General features: G+C 43.2%; 1 protein-coding gene across 1 annotated transcript in view; it reads left to right on the top strand.

The window, feature by feature from the left end:
* Window positions 1–8,361, top strand: part of kpnb3 (karyopherin (importin) beta 3) — a 30,476-nt gene extending 22,115 nt beyond the window's left edge. The window contains exons 20-26 of the mRNA XM_079495834.1: window positions 195–306; window positions 1,348–1,403; window positions 1,877–1,999; window positions 3,545–3,764; window positions 5,290–5,518; window positions 5,814–5,955; window positions 7,228–8,361. Coding sequence (XP_079351960.1) covers window positions 195–306; window positions 1,348–1,403; window positions 1,877–1,999; window positions 3,545–3,764; window positions 5,290–5,518; window positions 5,814–5,955; window positions 7,228–7,314 — 969 coding nt within the window. The 3' untranslated portion in view covers window positions 7,315–8,361. The remainder of the gene's footprint in view (window positions 1–194; window positions 307–1,347; window positions 1,404–1,876; window positions 2,000–3,544; window positions 3,765–5,289; window positions 5,519–5,813; window positions 5,956–7,227) is intronic.
* The last annotated feature ends 6,889 nt before the right edge of the window (window positions 8,362–15,250 follow it).

A 15,250-nucleotide genomic window follows, 5' to 3' on the forward strand; every position in this document is an offset into this window, starting at 1 on the left:
AATCGATTTCATTGGCATAATGACTAAATTGAGGACACATGTGTTTTTTTTAATATGGTATTTAAAAAGGATGTTAAGACATGCAACCAAGGTTGTCGTTTGTTCATAGCGTGAAGATTGCGCTCATCCCTGAACTACTCCATTCTCTACTCTGCTATTGCGTTGCTAATTCATTTTTTTTCTTCCTTTGGCAGTGCATCGAGCTGATGGGAGATGGCTGCCTTAACAACGAGCACTTTGAGGAGCTGGGAGGCATTCTGAAAGGGAAACTCGAGGAGCACTTTAAGAACCAGGATCTCAGACACGGTGTGTCCTTTGTTCCTTCAGCCGGTCCTTAGGCCCCATTTACACTGGCAGACAAATCCAGCCTGAATCAGATCTGAGCCACATCCAGATTGGAATTTGGAATTTGTTTAAATGAGTCATGTGACCATTTAAACCAATCTGATTTCAATCTTGATGTGGCACAGATCTGATTCAGGCTAGATTTGTCTGCCAGTGTAAATGGGACCTTAGTAGGGATTAGTTCCGAAATGTTTGATACTGGTGTTGATACTGATACCTTGACTAATCGATACTTATTATTTTTTATAATAAGTAAAAGGCAGCCTGGGCCGTGGCTCAGTGGTCCAGGCACCTTGGCTGGTAATCCAGTCTAGCAGTGTGCCGCGGGTTTGACTCCCGATCCCGACGGCCTTTACTGCATGTCATCCCCCCATCTCGCTCCCCATTCCCTGTCAGCCTACTGTCTGTCCCTCCATAAAAAAATATAAAATAAAGGCGAAAGCAATAAAAAAAACATTAAAAAAAAATAAGTAAAAGGCAGTATTGTCCTTTTATTTGCGTACTCGGGGCTTAAAAGTTCTCAGTGGACTGATTTCAGTCCTGAGGATTTCATGGGGGTCATTTAGTAGACTAGAACTAGAACATGAGATCAGTGCAGATTTCTTGGGATGTTTTTTGGCTTTAAGCCTTGCGTACTGTATCACATTCTTTGCACACATGACGTCCTTTTCACTGCATGTGATGTTGTTTTCACTACATGCAACTTGGATCTCATATACAGGCATGTTTATTGGCTCACTGACCCTGAGGTTCACTCCCTTAGGTATCCACATTTGGTGCAGATTTTTCAATGCGAGGTGTTCTTGAAACAGTTCAGTCATTGCCATGAAAAAGGATTTAATTTCAGTTCCCAGCCCCAGTTCATAGTAGCCTAAATCTTGTTCCAACAGAATGAGATTGCACTTAATATCTTTACTGATTTGATTTAGTTCTGGTGAAATTTATTATTTTATTTTTCTGTTTGAGCAAGAATTTCCTGAACCTTCCTCTGTTTCCCCACAGCCAAGCGAGATGATGAGGACTACGATGAGCAAGTGGAGGAAACGTTACAGGATGAGGTAAGGATTTTACACTCTGTATAGTGTTGTTTTTGGCAGCAAAATTAGATTTTAGTTTTAGTCAGTCTTTTGAATAGTTCTAGTCTACTAAATATCATGAGATTTTAGTTGTGAACTTGTAGATCTGCTATTTTCAGCATGCAACCAATATTGTAAAATGACTATTCTACTGGATCTCTTGTCCACTAGTCCCTATCTAACATTTTAGTCTAGTTTTTACTTACGGTACATTTAGTTTTAGTCGTCGTAGCTTAGTTTTCATTTAGTTTCCGTCAGTGGAAAAAGGTAGTCGACGAAAATGTTTCGTTTTAGTCGACGAAATCAACACGACTATTTGTCCCGAGTCCTGACACAATCCTCGAGAGTAACTTATTTGTACTACGTACTATTCAAACATCCTTACTGCAGGCAATTGCTTTTCGTGTGTAATCCGTTCTACCATGGCTTAATTGTTTGTTTTTGTTTTCAATCAGGATGAGAATGACGTGTACATCCTTACCAAAGTGTCAGACATTCTGCATTCAGTCTTCAGCAGCTACAAAGAGAAAGTACTGCCTTGGTTCGAACAACTCCTGCCGCTAATTGTCCAGCTAATAGTGAGTACTTGGTGGAGGAGTACTTGTCACCTAAGTAGTAGAAGGTTGTTTTTTGTGTTGAAATAAGTGAACTAACCCAAATTCCCATATTTTGCTATAAGGTGGAAGTGATGAGCTAAAAATTGGAACATTGACTGTGAACTTTGTGAAGCAGACATTTTATATAAAATATTGTATGCGGGAGGAAAATTTAAAGACCGCAAAAGTCTTTCTTTCTCTGCGCTGGCCGCATTTCATGGTGCTAAGAAACGCGCTCTTGCAAGATCAAAAGAATGATTGATACTACTATTATTCTATATATTGTTTAGATTACAAGCCCATACTTATCGGGAGAACAGAGCTTCATGTGCTCATTGTGCTGTGGTGGACATTAAAACAATCTTTACCTCGACATGAAACGGGAAATTATAATCATTATTCCATACAGAACGATGGTCTTCCTGCTTTCTTTGTCGCACCTCCAACGGTGCCATGGCGGACTATGCATGGCAGGGGCGTCCTCTTCCCTGAGCCAAGCCTAAATAATGCATTTGTTTTTGTTTAATCCATTTTGGCCTGACCTCGAAATTTAAAAGAAATTCTTCTAAATCCTCCAGTTTTCTGAAATAAATATTTTCACGATTTTTCAAAAATAGCAGACCTACAAGTGAGTGGCACGCTATGAGCTTGTAGATCTGCTATTTTTCAATAGCTAAAGCATAACATAATGCTAACACCAAAAGGGGTTCCCGCCCAGAATGGGTTAAATCAAATTGAGGTGCAAGATAAAATGTGACGAGGAGGACGTTTTATCGTAAGGGACCATCCATATTTATTTTTTCTGCATTGCTTTTTAGGTCGAGTCTCGTTCTCGATGAACTACATTCATTGTGATAAGTCTTGTACCAGAAGCATACTGGTCCGATTTTTTTTTTTTCTTTTTTAAACTGTCAGCCGGTCCGTGGTAATAGAAAGGTTGGGGGGGGCACGGTGGCACAGTTGGTAGTGCTGTCGCCTCACAGCTAGAAGGTCCTGGGTTCGATTCCCGCTGGGGACGCTGTGGGCACTGGCGGCGTGTTCCCTCCTCCGCGTCATCTGTGCCCATACCCGAGGCGGGGTTGGCAAAAGGGCCTTTCTGTGTGGAGTTTGCATGTTCTCCCCGTGTCCCCTAGGGTAGGTACCCTCACAAAAAACATGCAGTAATCCTGGTCTCTAAAACTACCTCCCCTGGCCAGCTGGGGTGCCTGATGGAGGGGAAAGGAACTGGTCGGAATAACGTGTTCCTTCCACGCGCTACGTCCGGCCGGGGAAATTCCCCTGTCGGGTGAAAAGAAGCAGCTTGGACTCCTCATGCATAGGAGGCATGAGGTCAGTCTGCTGCCCCCCCAGGTTGGCAGAGGAAGTGTAGCGCCCAGGATTACATTAGATAATTGGCACTGGGTGAAAATAAAACTGGGTTGCAAAATTGTGCGATAAAAATTACAAGAATTAAAAAAAGAAAGGTTGGGGAACTCCTGCCCTGCTTTAAGTTCTAATGTTCTAAATATCCCCCCTCTTCTCCTCCAGTGCCCCACCAGGCCGTGGGCAGACAGACAGTGGGGTCTGTGCATCTTTGACGACGTGGTGGAGCACTGCAGTCCCACCTCCTTCAAATACGCAGAGGTCTTCCTCCGACCCATGCTCCAGTCCCTGTGCGATACCAGTCCCGAGGTGCGGCAGGCAGCGGCCTATGGCGTTGGGGTCATGGCCCAGAATGGCGGCGAGAACTACAGGCCATTCTGCACAGGTAGCTAACCCCCCCCACCCCCAGCTCAAATGGTGTTAACCCATTTTGACCTGAGATCAGATTCTAAAAATGTCTTCTACATCCTGACAGTTTTCTGAAAAAGCTATGTTTCTATGTCAGTTGTTCTTCGATTTTTTTTTAAAATAGCAGACCTACAAGCTCATAGCGCCCCACTCGGTTATGCGCTATGAGCTTGTAGATCTGCTATTTTTCAATAGCTAAAGCATATTTTTCAATAGCTAAAGCATAACATAAAGCTAACACCTAAAGGTGTTCCCGCCCAAAATGGGTTAAGTTTGTTACTCCTATGTGCATGTCCATTTCAGTTAATTAGCTCCTGTCCATTTCAGTACGTTGTAGATCTGCTATTTTTCAATAGCTAAAACATAACATAATGCTAACACCAAAAGGGGTTCCCGCCCAAAATGGATTAATTTGTTTTTTTACTAGCCTTAGTCCTTTTCTATCTGAAGTAAAAATGCATTTCTCTGGTTTCCTGGGACTCCAGGTGACTGCAGGTACTGTCCTGGTAGTGTGCACTGTGGGTACCTGACAACCAGGGTTTAAATTGAACTCTACTATCCCTATTCTACGCATCTCTATTTGGTGTGAGCTTGTAAATACTCAAGTTGTTAAATGTCAGTGATCTGGCCCACCTTGCCTTGTAGGTAGACGCAAACCTCCTATTATAACACTATTATCGTAGATAACTCAGACCCCCATCTTGTCCTCTAAACCAGGGGTTCCCAAACGGTCCTTGAGAGAGTTCCAGGGGGTCCCCAGCTAAATGTTAATTAGGAACCAAATGGACCCTTATCGGTATGTAACTCGAGTGTACAAATGGACCCATTAGGGTCCATTTGGTTCCATTTGTACACTGAGAGTTAAATGAACATTGATTTTACAAAATAAATTGGGGTCTCAGAGATAGAAATAAATGGGGGTGTGTAGACTAATGCATCTCAAACTGGGGGTCCCTGAAATTAAACGGGTTGAGAATCACTGCTAGAGCCGTAAGAATCTTTTCTTATGTGGGGGGTCCCTGCCGTATCTTTTCAAATGGGGTTCCGCGGGTTATTAACTCATTCTGGGCGGCAACCCTTTTTTTTGGTGTTTTAAGCAGTTATAAATAGCAGATCTACAAGCAGATCTACAAGCTCATAGCGCGGCTTGTAGGTCTGCTATTTTTAAAAAATCGTGAAAATTTGTTGCAAATCTTTAAATATATATTCTTTCAGAGCGAACGTTTTTAACTCAAATCTTTGCTTCCGGGCCCTGGACCAACATCAGATGGGGGTCGGCGGCCAATTGTATATATTTTTTGGGGGGTCCTTGACAAGAAAATGTTTTGAGAATGACTGACATAGAAACATGCGCTCTCCAGAAAACTGTCAGGATTTACAAGGCATTTGTAGAATCGACCTCGGGTCTAAATGGGTTTAAGTGTCAATTTGGGGGGGGGTCCTTGTCGTGAAAAGGTTTGGGGAACCACTGCTCTAAACCGTGTTCTCCTACTACTGTCCAGAGGCCATTCCGCTGCTGGTGGGAGTCATCCAGGCTGCAGAGGCTCGCTCCAAGGAGAACGTCAACGCCACAGAGAACTGCATCTCGGCCGTGGGCAAGGTGATGCGGTTCCGGCCCGAGTGTGCCAACGTCAACGAGATCCTGCCCCATTGGCTGAACTGGCTGCCGCTCAACGAGGACAAGGAAGAGGCCGTGCACACCTTTGACTTCCTGTGTGATCTCATTGAAAGGTAAGGTTGGAAGGGCCAATCGCAGACAGGTGTTGGAAGGTTGTCTCTTACTGTGTGGTTGCCTCTACTGTGTTGTCTACAATGCCTCATACTGATAATTGACGTGAACTTACAAATATAAATTCCCATAGTGTTCAGGAATGCATTCCCATTATTATTGCAGCGATTTAAAAATAAAGGACAAAATTAAAAAAGGCCATCGCCATTCACAACTACATTGCCACCTAAATTATTTTCTGATACGGCTTGCAATCCTTCCTCACAATGTTTTACTTTTTGTCCCTGATCCTCATAGCAACAATCCTATCGTCCTCGGACCAGACAACTCGAACCTCCCCAAAATATTCCTCATCATCGCGGACGGAGTAGCCAATGAATCTGTGAAAAGTGAGGATCCGTGCAGCAAACGGTTGGCAAACGTCATCCGCCAAGTACAGGTACGGAGAAATGCACCTTGAAAATGTGTTTTTGTTTGTTTTTCCCATTGCTAGAAATGTGTATGAGTCTGCTCAGAACATTGTCTTGAAAAAACTGAACTTCTTTTGGCTAAACTAAGGTTCCATGAAAAGATGAAAGCAGGGTTCCCGCGGGACCTTAAAGTCTTAAAATGTCTTAATTTGAGGTCTTAATTTGTCTTAGATTTGACCAAATCTGACCGTAGGTATTACATATGAAGATGAGGGTTTTTAAGTCTTCATGGGAAAATGGACAGCCATAAACATCTGTGCATATTCATTTGATTAGTTTGTCGTTATTAATACAAGTTTTATGTCTAGAGACCGCTGCGGGAAAATGGCCATTATTTTGTTCTTGGCTCTGCCCGTTTTGTCAGTACTGCGGTGGCATGGGGAGGGGAGTTTTTTGTTTAACAAATCACGCGCTCCCTGTCTCCTGCCGGTGACGTGAACTGCCCATGCTTGCAGCAAAGTGCAGCCGCACACAGTGGACTTCTTAAAAAGTTTTAGATGAAGACAATTTGCTTGCTTAGTGATGCAGCCGTGCATGATTCTGCATCGATGCGGTGACGTGACATAATCAATGCATTTGTTGTTGCCATTCTCAGCTGTGAGGCAGCGGCTGTATGCCTGTCCAAGACATGTCCCTAGCATTGGGGTATTTCTATAACTATATCTGTAGGCTATATTATGTTTTGTCCATTTTTATTTGTGACAAAGCACCCATAGGCTTTTAGTTCTGCTCAAGTAAAAACCGTGTCATAGCACTTAAATTAATTGAACAAATAATCATGTTCATTTGGAGAGTCGGAACTGTTCTCCAATTCTGAGTAATGGTGACGGACCATTGGGGTCTACTGGCCCGCACTCCCATAGCCAATTTCAATATAGCAAGACATTGTTGCAACATTAATTTGGGTCTTAAATTACTTTTTTTTTTTTTAAAGATTTTTTTGCGGCTTACGCCTTTTTTATTGGTTTTGAAGGGACAGACAGTAGGCTGACAGGAAACGGGAGAGAGATGGGGGAAGACATGCAGTAAAGGCCGTGTCGGGCTCGGGAGTCGAACCCGCGGCACACTGCGACTGGATTACCAGTCGGGTGCCCAGACTGTTACGCCACCGCCTGGGCACTTTTGTCGAGGTCTTAGTTAAAATGGTCTTATAAAATGTCTGAAATGTAGTATATTGAACCCTGAAAATATCTAAATGCTGCTCCCAAATCAATTGACCATATTGTTCTCTGCCCCGCCAGATGTCTGGAGGACTGTGGACGCAGTGCGTGTCAACATTGACCGAAACTCAGCAAAAAGCCATCCAGGATCTCCTCAACACGGCTTGAACCATCATAACCACCCACCCCTTCCTCACCTCACCTCACCTGCAAACAACCATGTAATCAGACCATGACTTAACATCTGGCTCATAGAATCCCTCCTGCTCTGACCTGTAGCGAGCAAGCGTGTGTATGTATGGACTTCTTTGTAGCCTGGCTCCGGTTTCATACACTCCCAACCCCCCCTCTCCCAACCTCCAACCCAACCCCAAATCCTTCCTTCCACGCCGATAAGTCAATAAAATGACCTTCTGTGAAATTGGGTGTACCGGAAGTGCTGGATTAGATTGGACTGAGCGACAAGGAGGGCCCCCTCCCTCCCTCCCTCGCTTTTGGTTTTCCATGGACAATATCCCTCCCATCTCCACAGCCACAACCCTGACGGGCCACGCCCGCCATTCTTTTACTGAGCAGACTTGTGTCTCTACTTCCGGACAGAAGTGATGTTGGTTCTCAACATGGCGCCGAGGGAAAAGCTAAGAGTGTATCACATTATTTGCCCTCAACTCCAAATGAAATTATCTCATATCTGGGGCATTTCACTTTTTTTTCTTGGAGTGCATTACCTGACGGTTAGCTGTGTATTTCATGGGATGTTCTTTATATATTCTTTTACTTCAATATTGCCCAGTGAAAACTAACTGTTGGAATTATCAGTGCTCTGGGTGGCCAGAGATGGTGAAACCAGGGGGATGGGACTCGAGACTTTGACTGCTGAATTGTACGAGGTGGTGGGGGGCGTGTGCACTGTGCACATGGGGTGATCACTGCCTGCCTCCTGTGAATCATTTTATTTTTGTTTAATTTCATTTTATTTTGTTCTTTTTTTTTTTTTTCTTGATCTGTAATTCCTAGTGTGTGACCTGGGGGACAAATGGCATCTGTTTGCCCCCAGCTCACGGGGGGGTAATGTCAGAAGACTTAACAGCATGTGTGTCAGTGGCTAACTCTCACTCCTTTTTGGGGTGATAAACAAAATGATATAGTTAACGCACATCATTGTTGTCTGGGAGATTTGCCATCGACCAACTAATAAAATTCCAGCTGAGAGAATTTTGAAGAATGTGTCATCTTTGAACGTTTTAAAGCCTGCTGCAGGCCATGGTTGCTAGTTGGAACTAAAACGAGTAAATCAATATTGGAGCAGCATTTTGAATTATAGTTGTTCATTATACATTTAGGACATTCAATAACAATCAGGCTTTTATATGGTTTGAAGTTTGTTATGGATAATGTGTCCTGGGACAACAGGCAAATGAGAGTGAATGCCACATGCTGGACAGGCAAATCAGAAAGTGTGTTCCATGGGATGAAAGGTGGTCAATCTACACTACAGTAATCTAATAATAATCTAATAATAAAACACCATTCCACTTGGACAGTTAAAGGGCATGCTGCTTGTGAAGTGCAGTATCTGCTGGATTCTTTGCAACAATATGATGTTCCTCTTAAGACAAAAGCAAAGGGCACTGAAGTTGGACGTCATCAGGTAGTGGCTACATTTGTGTTCATACATGTAATGGCGGTTCATTCTCCAGTTTTTCTGTAATCTTGGGGAAAAAAGGCTATTCGTTTTTTTTTTTCTAGAAGATTATGGCTCTGTAAATAAAAAATCACACCCGTGTGAACTGAGTGGTGTAAGGCTATTATATAGCCTGATCAGCTCTGATCTGACGTAATGAAATCACACCCGGATGTGATTTCACAACTGGCTCTTTTTGTGCAGAAAAAATGAGCATGGTTGCTACGGTCATCCAGTTCACCCGGGTGTGATTTAATTACGTCAGAAATTATTTTGAACATAGCAACCATGCTCATTTTTTTCTGCACACAAAAGCCAGTTGTAGGAGTGGTTTACACCACTCAAAAAATCACAACAGTGTGAAGTGAGGCGCTCTTGTCGCGATGTCATACATCATGACATTCCGGCCAATCGCTATTTGAGTCTTCACTTTTCTTAAATTTTTGAGAGGCGCTAGCCCCTCTTATATTCAGCTAGTGTAGGAGGGCCTCCTATATTGAGCTATAGTGTAGATTTTTGTCCTAACAAACATTAAATGCCATTGACAATGAATGGAGAATTTACCTCGTGTCTGAGCAAATTTGTATTTTAGTCCTACACGTTGTTTTTTTTTCTTCAAATTTTCCCATAGAGATTTACAAAAATATTTACATCAATTATTTTAAGCCTAGAATCAAGTCATCCTGGTGAATCATGAGCATAAAACCTTTGATTCTGTGGAAAGGAAATAATTGAATATTTAATTATACAATATACTGCGTTTAATAAATATCCTTTGTTTAGCATTTTTTATTTTTTATTCTGTACAGCACTGAAGGGCTCTCCTATCAGCTCCAATATGAGACATCAACTCCAAATCTGCTCTCACACCAGTAGACGCAGAACTAGCTGAAAGAAGACAACTTATATTAGGGTCTTTGGGGGGTAGGGGTCCCCAGCTAAATTTGTTAATAGGCCTATAGCGTCACAATTATTTTAACACCTTTAACCATACGTTATACTTTGGCTGTTTGAAAATAGCAGATATACGAGGTCATAGCTCTGTATTTGATCTGCTATTTTAGAAAAAGATAGGGCTATATTCTTTTTTCAAGCAACCATTTTTTACTTTTTGCTTGTGGAGGTCCCTGGCACAATTTTTTTTTTGAGATGGAGGTCCATGACCAAATTGCTCTATCAATCTCACCAAAGTATTTGCACTATGCGAAAATACTTTTCGCTGTACTATAGTGAAGTCTCTGTCTCTCTTATCACAACATGAGCCTAATAAGCAGTCAATCAATTCTCCCCCAAATGCAAAAGAATATGGAATGCATTTGTCGCCATCTAGTGGCAGCTGACACACATGACAGACATTGCATATCGGTGACATTCAATGAATGAATAACATTCTGGGCCTCATCTCTGGACCCCCCCCCCCAATCTTTAGACGATCAAATCAATAAGGCATATTTTAAAAGTAATCGTCAGAACAGGTCACTTGGAATGTTCACAACTACATAAACAAGTAGTTGTGATGAAAGTTTGCCCCCTGTGACGCGCGCGCGCGCGCACACACACACACACACACACACACACACACACACACACACACACACACACACACACACACACACACACACACACACACACACACACAAATTGTTAATTTGTCACCAGAGCCATACATAGAGTACGTCATAGTCAATGAGCCCTGCGTCACAGATCGTCTGCTTGCTACAGTCAGACTAATCCATAATACAACACTACAGCGTCACCCAGTGTTCAACTAAAACACAGCAATGTATGCGGTCTATAATAATGAACCCACACAACCTCCTTCAGATCATAATACAGTGAGCCAGACTGGCATGGCTTAGGGTCGGCGACAGAGTACAGCATCTTGCAATGGGTCTGGTCCACAAGATTCGATACTCCACCAAGATACCCATGTACCTGTGTAGATACTTCCTTAATGTTAACGAAGTCCACACCCACAACACCAGAGGGAGTGCAACGAATCATGTTCAACCCAGATTCGGCACAAACAAGGGACTAAATGCTTTTCGCTCCTATGCCACCGAAATGTGGAACGCCCTACCAACAGTCATTAAGACATGCGAATCCCTTGACTCCTTCAAAACCGCTCTCAAAGGGCACCTACGGATGGCTGCAATTCGAAACTGGCCCCCGTAAAATCACACACTCCCTTCTCCTTCAGCCCAGCTGCCCAGGTTAGCGGTTTTGGCCACAGCCCTGAGCCCACTATGTAGTTAGTTGAGAAGTTCGCCTATTCATGTCAGCTGGTTATGGAGTGAAAACCCTACCCAGCTCCAAACACACTAACCTTCTGATATCCTCACCCCGTCATGGGGTATATAAATATAATGCACTCGTCTCTAACTCTCTCTCTCTCTCTGATCATCTTAAAGCTCACAAGGGGCGGCATGATCATTGTGAACTTATGAGTTTGACTTTGGAGCTTGAATATATATTCGCTGGTGCGCAACACCTCTGAATGTCAGACCCCCACCCCCCACCCCCACCACCCCCCGCCCCGGACAGACAGGAAAACAGACGTGTTAAGGTGTCAGACTTGGATGGTTAGAGCAGCGCGATTATACATACAAAGTAAATGCAAGCGAGAATTGCGCGAACGGGCGCGACCTGATGCGGCACAAACGGGACGAACCGAGGCGAATATATATTCAGGTCCAATTCCTCTTGGGGGCCGAGATCCCTGGTCCAATTCCTCATGGGGGCCCTGGTCCAATTCCTCATGGGGGCCCTGGCCCCCCTGGCCCCCCCAGACTGCTATGAATGACGGTGACAAATATGTATTTATTTATATGTGGACTGAACTGAATATGTAAGTCAGAGAGACTACCTATAATAATTCCTATAGGGTGTACCAAAATCTCCTGGAGGGGGCGTCAACATATGTGTCACGTGGTAGCGGCCGCCATACTTGCTGGCTTGTTTACATTGAGCGACTATCCGTGTGCTTGTATACGTTCTTTTTTTAAACTGACCTCACAATGGTGCAGACTTGCTCAGTAAATAAGTGCCACAGCAGGTCACGTTGAGGAAATGAGCCAGAAAACGGAATTAGATGTTCAGCTTTCCAGCATGGAGACAGCATCAAGGAACCCAGATTGACAAGTTTACAAAAAGACGTAGAATGGCTTGGATCGGCGCACGGGCGCAGAGACATAATGTTCAACAAAGTATCTAAGCACAGCCGTGTTTGTTCACAACATTTTCCTTGTCCTTGTAATGTATTTGGGCCCGACGTTCTTTCTATCCACCCTGGTGTTGGTTCACTATGTTGTCGCCAAGAACGAGCTTAATATTTACAAATACATACCACCGTCACTCTACAAAACAAATGTATTTTTCCAGGCATTCAATTACATTCAATTTTAAAGAAGTAAGGATGCATCATTCATTTCATGCCATGATCTCCCATGTCTAGAAAGAACTGGAAAAACGACATTCCTCACCTAGGCCTATAGGTGGGGAGGGGTGCTACAGTGCTAATGTCATTGTCGCAGTGGTCAGGGTGCTTAAATGGAGAGCTGTAGATATGCAAATGTGGGGCATTGTCTTCATGTCCAATACCTGCCAGGTACACTGTATAAAGGAGCACACAGCTGGGGAACCAGAGACTATAGCTAGCTTATCGACAGAGAGACAACATGCCGGCCCTCCACCAACTAAAAAGAGACTCATCGAGGGCCAGAGAACGCTACAATTCTTCAAGATGCCAACAGCCGCTGCCGGCTCCACGAAGACTCCACCAGCTGCCGCCGATAAGTTGCCGATCCTGCCTGCCCTGGCACAGGACACCCGCATCACCAGCAGCGGGATATCACCATCACCAAGCCCTGACGACGCCGAGATGCCGCCCACCACCACCAGAGCCAGAGGCAGCCGTGGCTGGGCCCTGCAGTGTCGAGCTTGTAGCAGAGGACGAGGCTGAGCTGGCAGCCGCCATGCCGCCGCATCAGTTCCATTTGTCAGGCGCCCCAGCCAGCAGCTGCATGCCAGATGATTTAGGCAAAGACAAACCAGTCCAGGTCCAACTGAAGCCGTTTCCCAAGCGGCATGCTTGGGAGCAGCATAAAGATATGCTGCTCAAGAGGTTCCACTCACCCAAAAGTAGAATGCAGCTATACTGACAAGGATTATCGAACGGCTTTTTTTAAGCAGCAAGCTGTAATTCCGAGACTATTTTTTGTATATCTGAACTGTAAATATACCCTTTTCCATTTTCTTATTCTTATTTCTTATTATATTTTTTACCACGAATTATTGTTGCCTGCCTCTCTTTTTTTGATAGCCTAATTAAGCTGTCTTACTGAGGCCTTTTTGTATAGGCTATAGCCTAAGCCACTGTATATATATCCATTTTCTTAACCATTTTTATTATTGTATGCTTTGACAATGCAAACGTATGTTTCTCATGCCAATAAGAAAATAAAAATCTTTCATTGAAATTGAAATTTGTACGTGTACCATTACTTTACATTTTACTTTTTAATTAATATATATTTTAATTTTAAAAATGCATGTGTGCTTGCCCTGCACAGTGCAGGTGCAATTAAAAAGATGATAATAATCTAATATGAGTTCTTTATAGATCTAGCCTCTTCATTTTTATCTCAAAGTGCACCAGATTGAAGCACAGAAAACACTGCTTGAAACCCGATACTATGCACCACCCGCCATCCACTAGCTGCCGGCCGCTGCGGCTGATGAGACGCTGTCGCTGACCCAACACATACATGCACACACACACACATTAAACTAAAAAGCTTTGCTGTTTGTTGAAGAGACACATTTTCGCTGAATTAATAGAGCTTCGGAAGGACCACAACAAGCCACTGGCTTTATTGCGTTGTGTGATATAAGCATAATAAAAGTAGGCTATTGTGCGCAACTCAAAAGCTATAGTTAATTTCTCTCTGCATGCCTGAATGCACAGACTGCTATGAATGACGGTGACAAATATGTGGAGGTCCCTGGCACAAATATTTTTTGAGATGGAGGTCCATGACCAAATTGCTCTATCAATCTCACCAAAGTATTTGCACTTTGGTGAGATGCGAAAATAATTTTCGCTGTACTGTAGCCTACTGTAGCCTACTTGTACTGTACATTGACAATAAATTGAATCTCATCTCAATCCGGTGGTCCTTGACAAGTGCAAACTGAAAACACATAACCAAGGGGAAGCACGTACATTGCGGTTAATAGTGGCCATTTGCCTGCATCAATTTCAACGTTGACTTTATTTTCCTGTTAGACCCATAGGAAAGGATAAGATTTATTAAACGTGTCACTTCAAATAAATTCCATATTGACCATGCAGTTTTGGAACAAACCGATGAAAGTTTACATATCTGCAGACAAAAACAAACAAACCACAAAAAAGTATTGTTTTTAAGCAAGCTCATGAACAAAAAAAACGACATTTGGTCGCTAAATGTCTGTTGCGTTCCGTTCACAAGGGCAGACGCAAAGATGCAAAGACAAATGGGAGTATCATTTGGGGCAGCTACAGATTCATGCAAGCATGACTGCGTCTTTGCATCGTCATGTCGCTGGCTTCCATTTCAATGAATGGTAGACTGCATCTTTTGATCTTGTGAACGCACCAGATGGTGTGTTATTCACACGGGCAGATGTATAGCTCTGGTGGTCCACCAGAGCTAGGGCAGATATCATGTAAAAGATGAATGGTAGACTGCATCTTCTGGTGAACCTCAACCAGGCACAGCACAGACCCACAGGTCGCGTCTACGGTCAGAATGGAGAGTGGAGACTGCAGAGTGCATCCACACTTCCACAGCAACAATGCCCCCTCCTCCGAGTCACTCCTCAAACCCGCGACCTCCACCCGCCCCCCTCACACTGAAAAGTGAAAACCCTCATGACGAAGCTCTACTCCTCGGCTGACGAATGCGGCCCTTTTTTTTGATTGATTGATTGAAATATTTATTAACAGTTTGCAGAATTACAGTACATTTCAAGCACAAACTCAATACAAAGACTGTTAAATGTGAGTGGACGACCCAATTAAGCACAACACTTGTTTACAAGAGGGTCCACCATGTTCAATTCATCAATTGAACATAGCCCTCCCTTAGCTCTGAGCTATGGACCAGAGCTAGCCCTCCCTTATCTGAGAGACCCGCTACACTGCTACAGTCCGTTGACGCTTTTAAAAGCGGACTATATTTTTCGGATACATTTTATTTTATTTTGTGTGACTTTTTATGCCATGTGTCAAATATGAAGTGCGTTACTAACAAATAAATTGTATTATTATTATTATTATTATTATTATTATTATTATTATTATTATTATTAATGTATAAATCCAACGCTATTTATATTTTTAATACAACTCTACTCTGATTCCATTTCGGAGCAAAA

This window comes from Electrona antarctica (genome assembly GCF_951216825.1).
Source record: "Electrona antarctica genome assembly, chromosome: 24".
Taxonomy (NCBI): domain Eukaryota; kingdom Metazoa; phylum Chordata; class Actinopteri; order Myctophiformes; family Myctophidae; genus Electrona; species Electrona antarctica.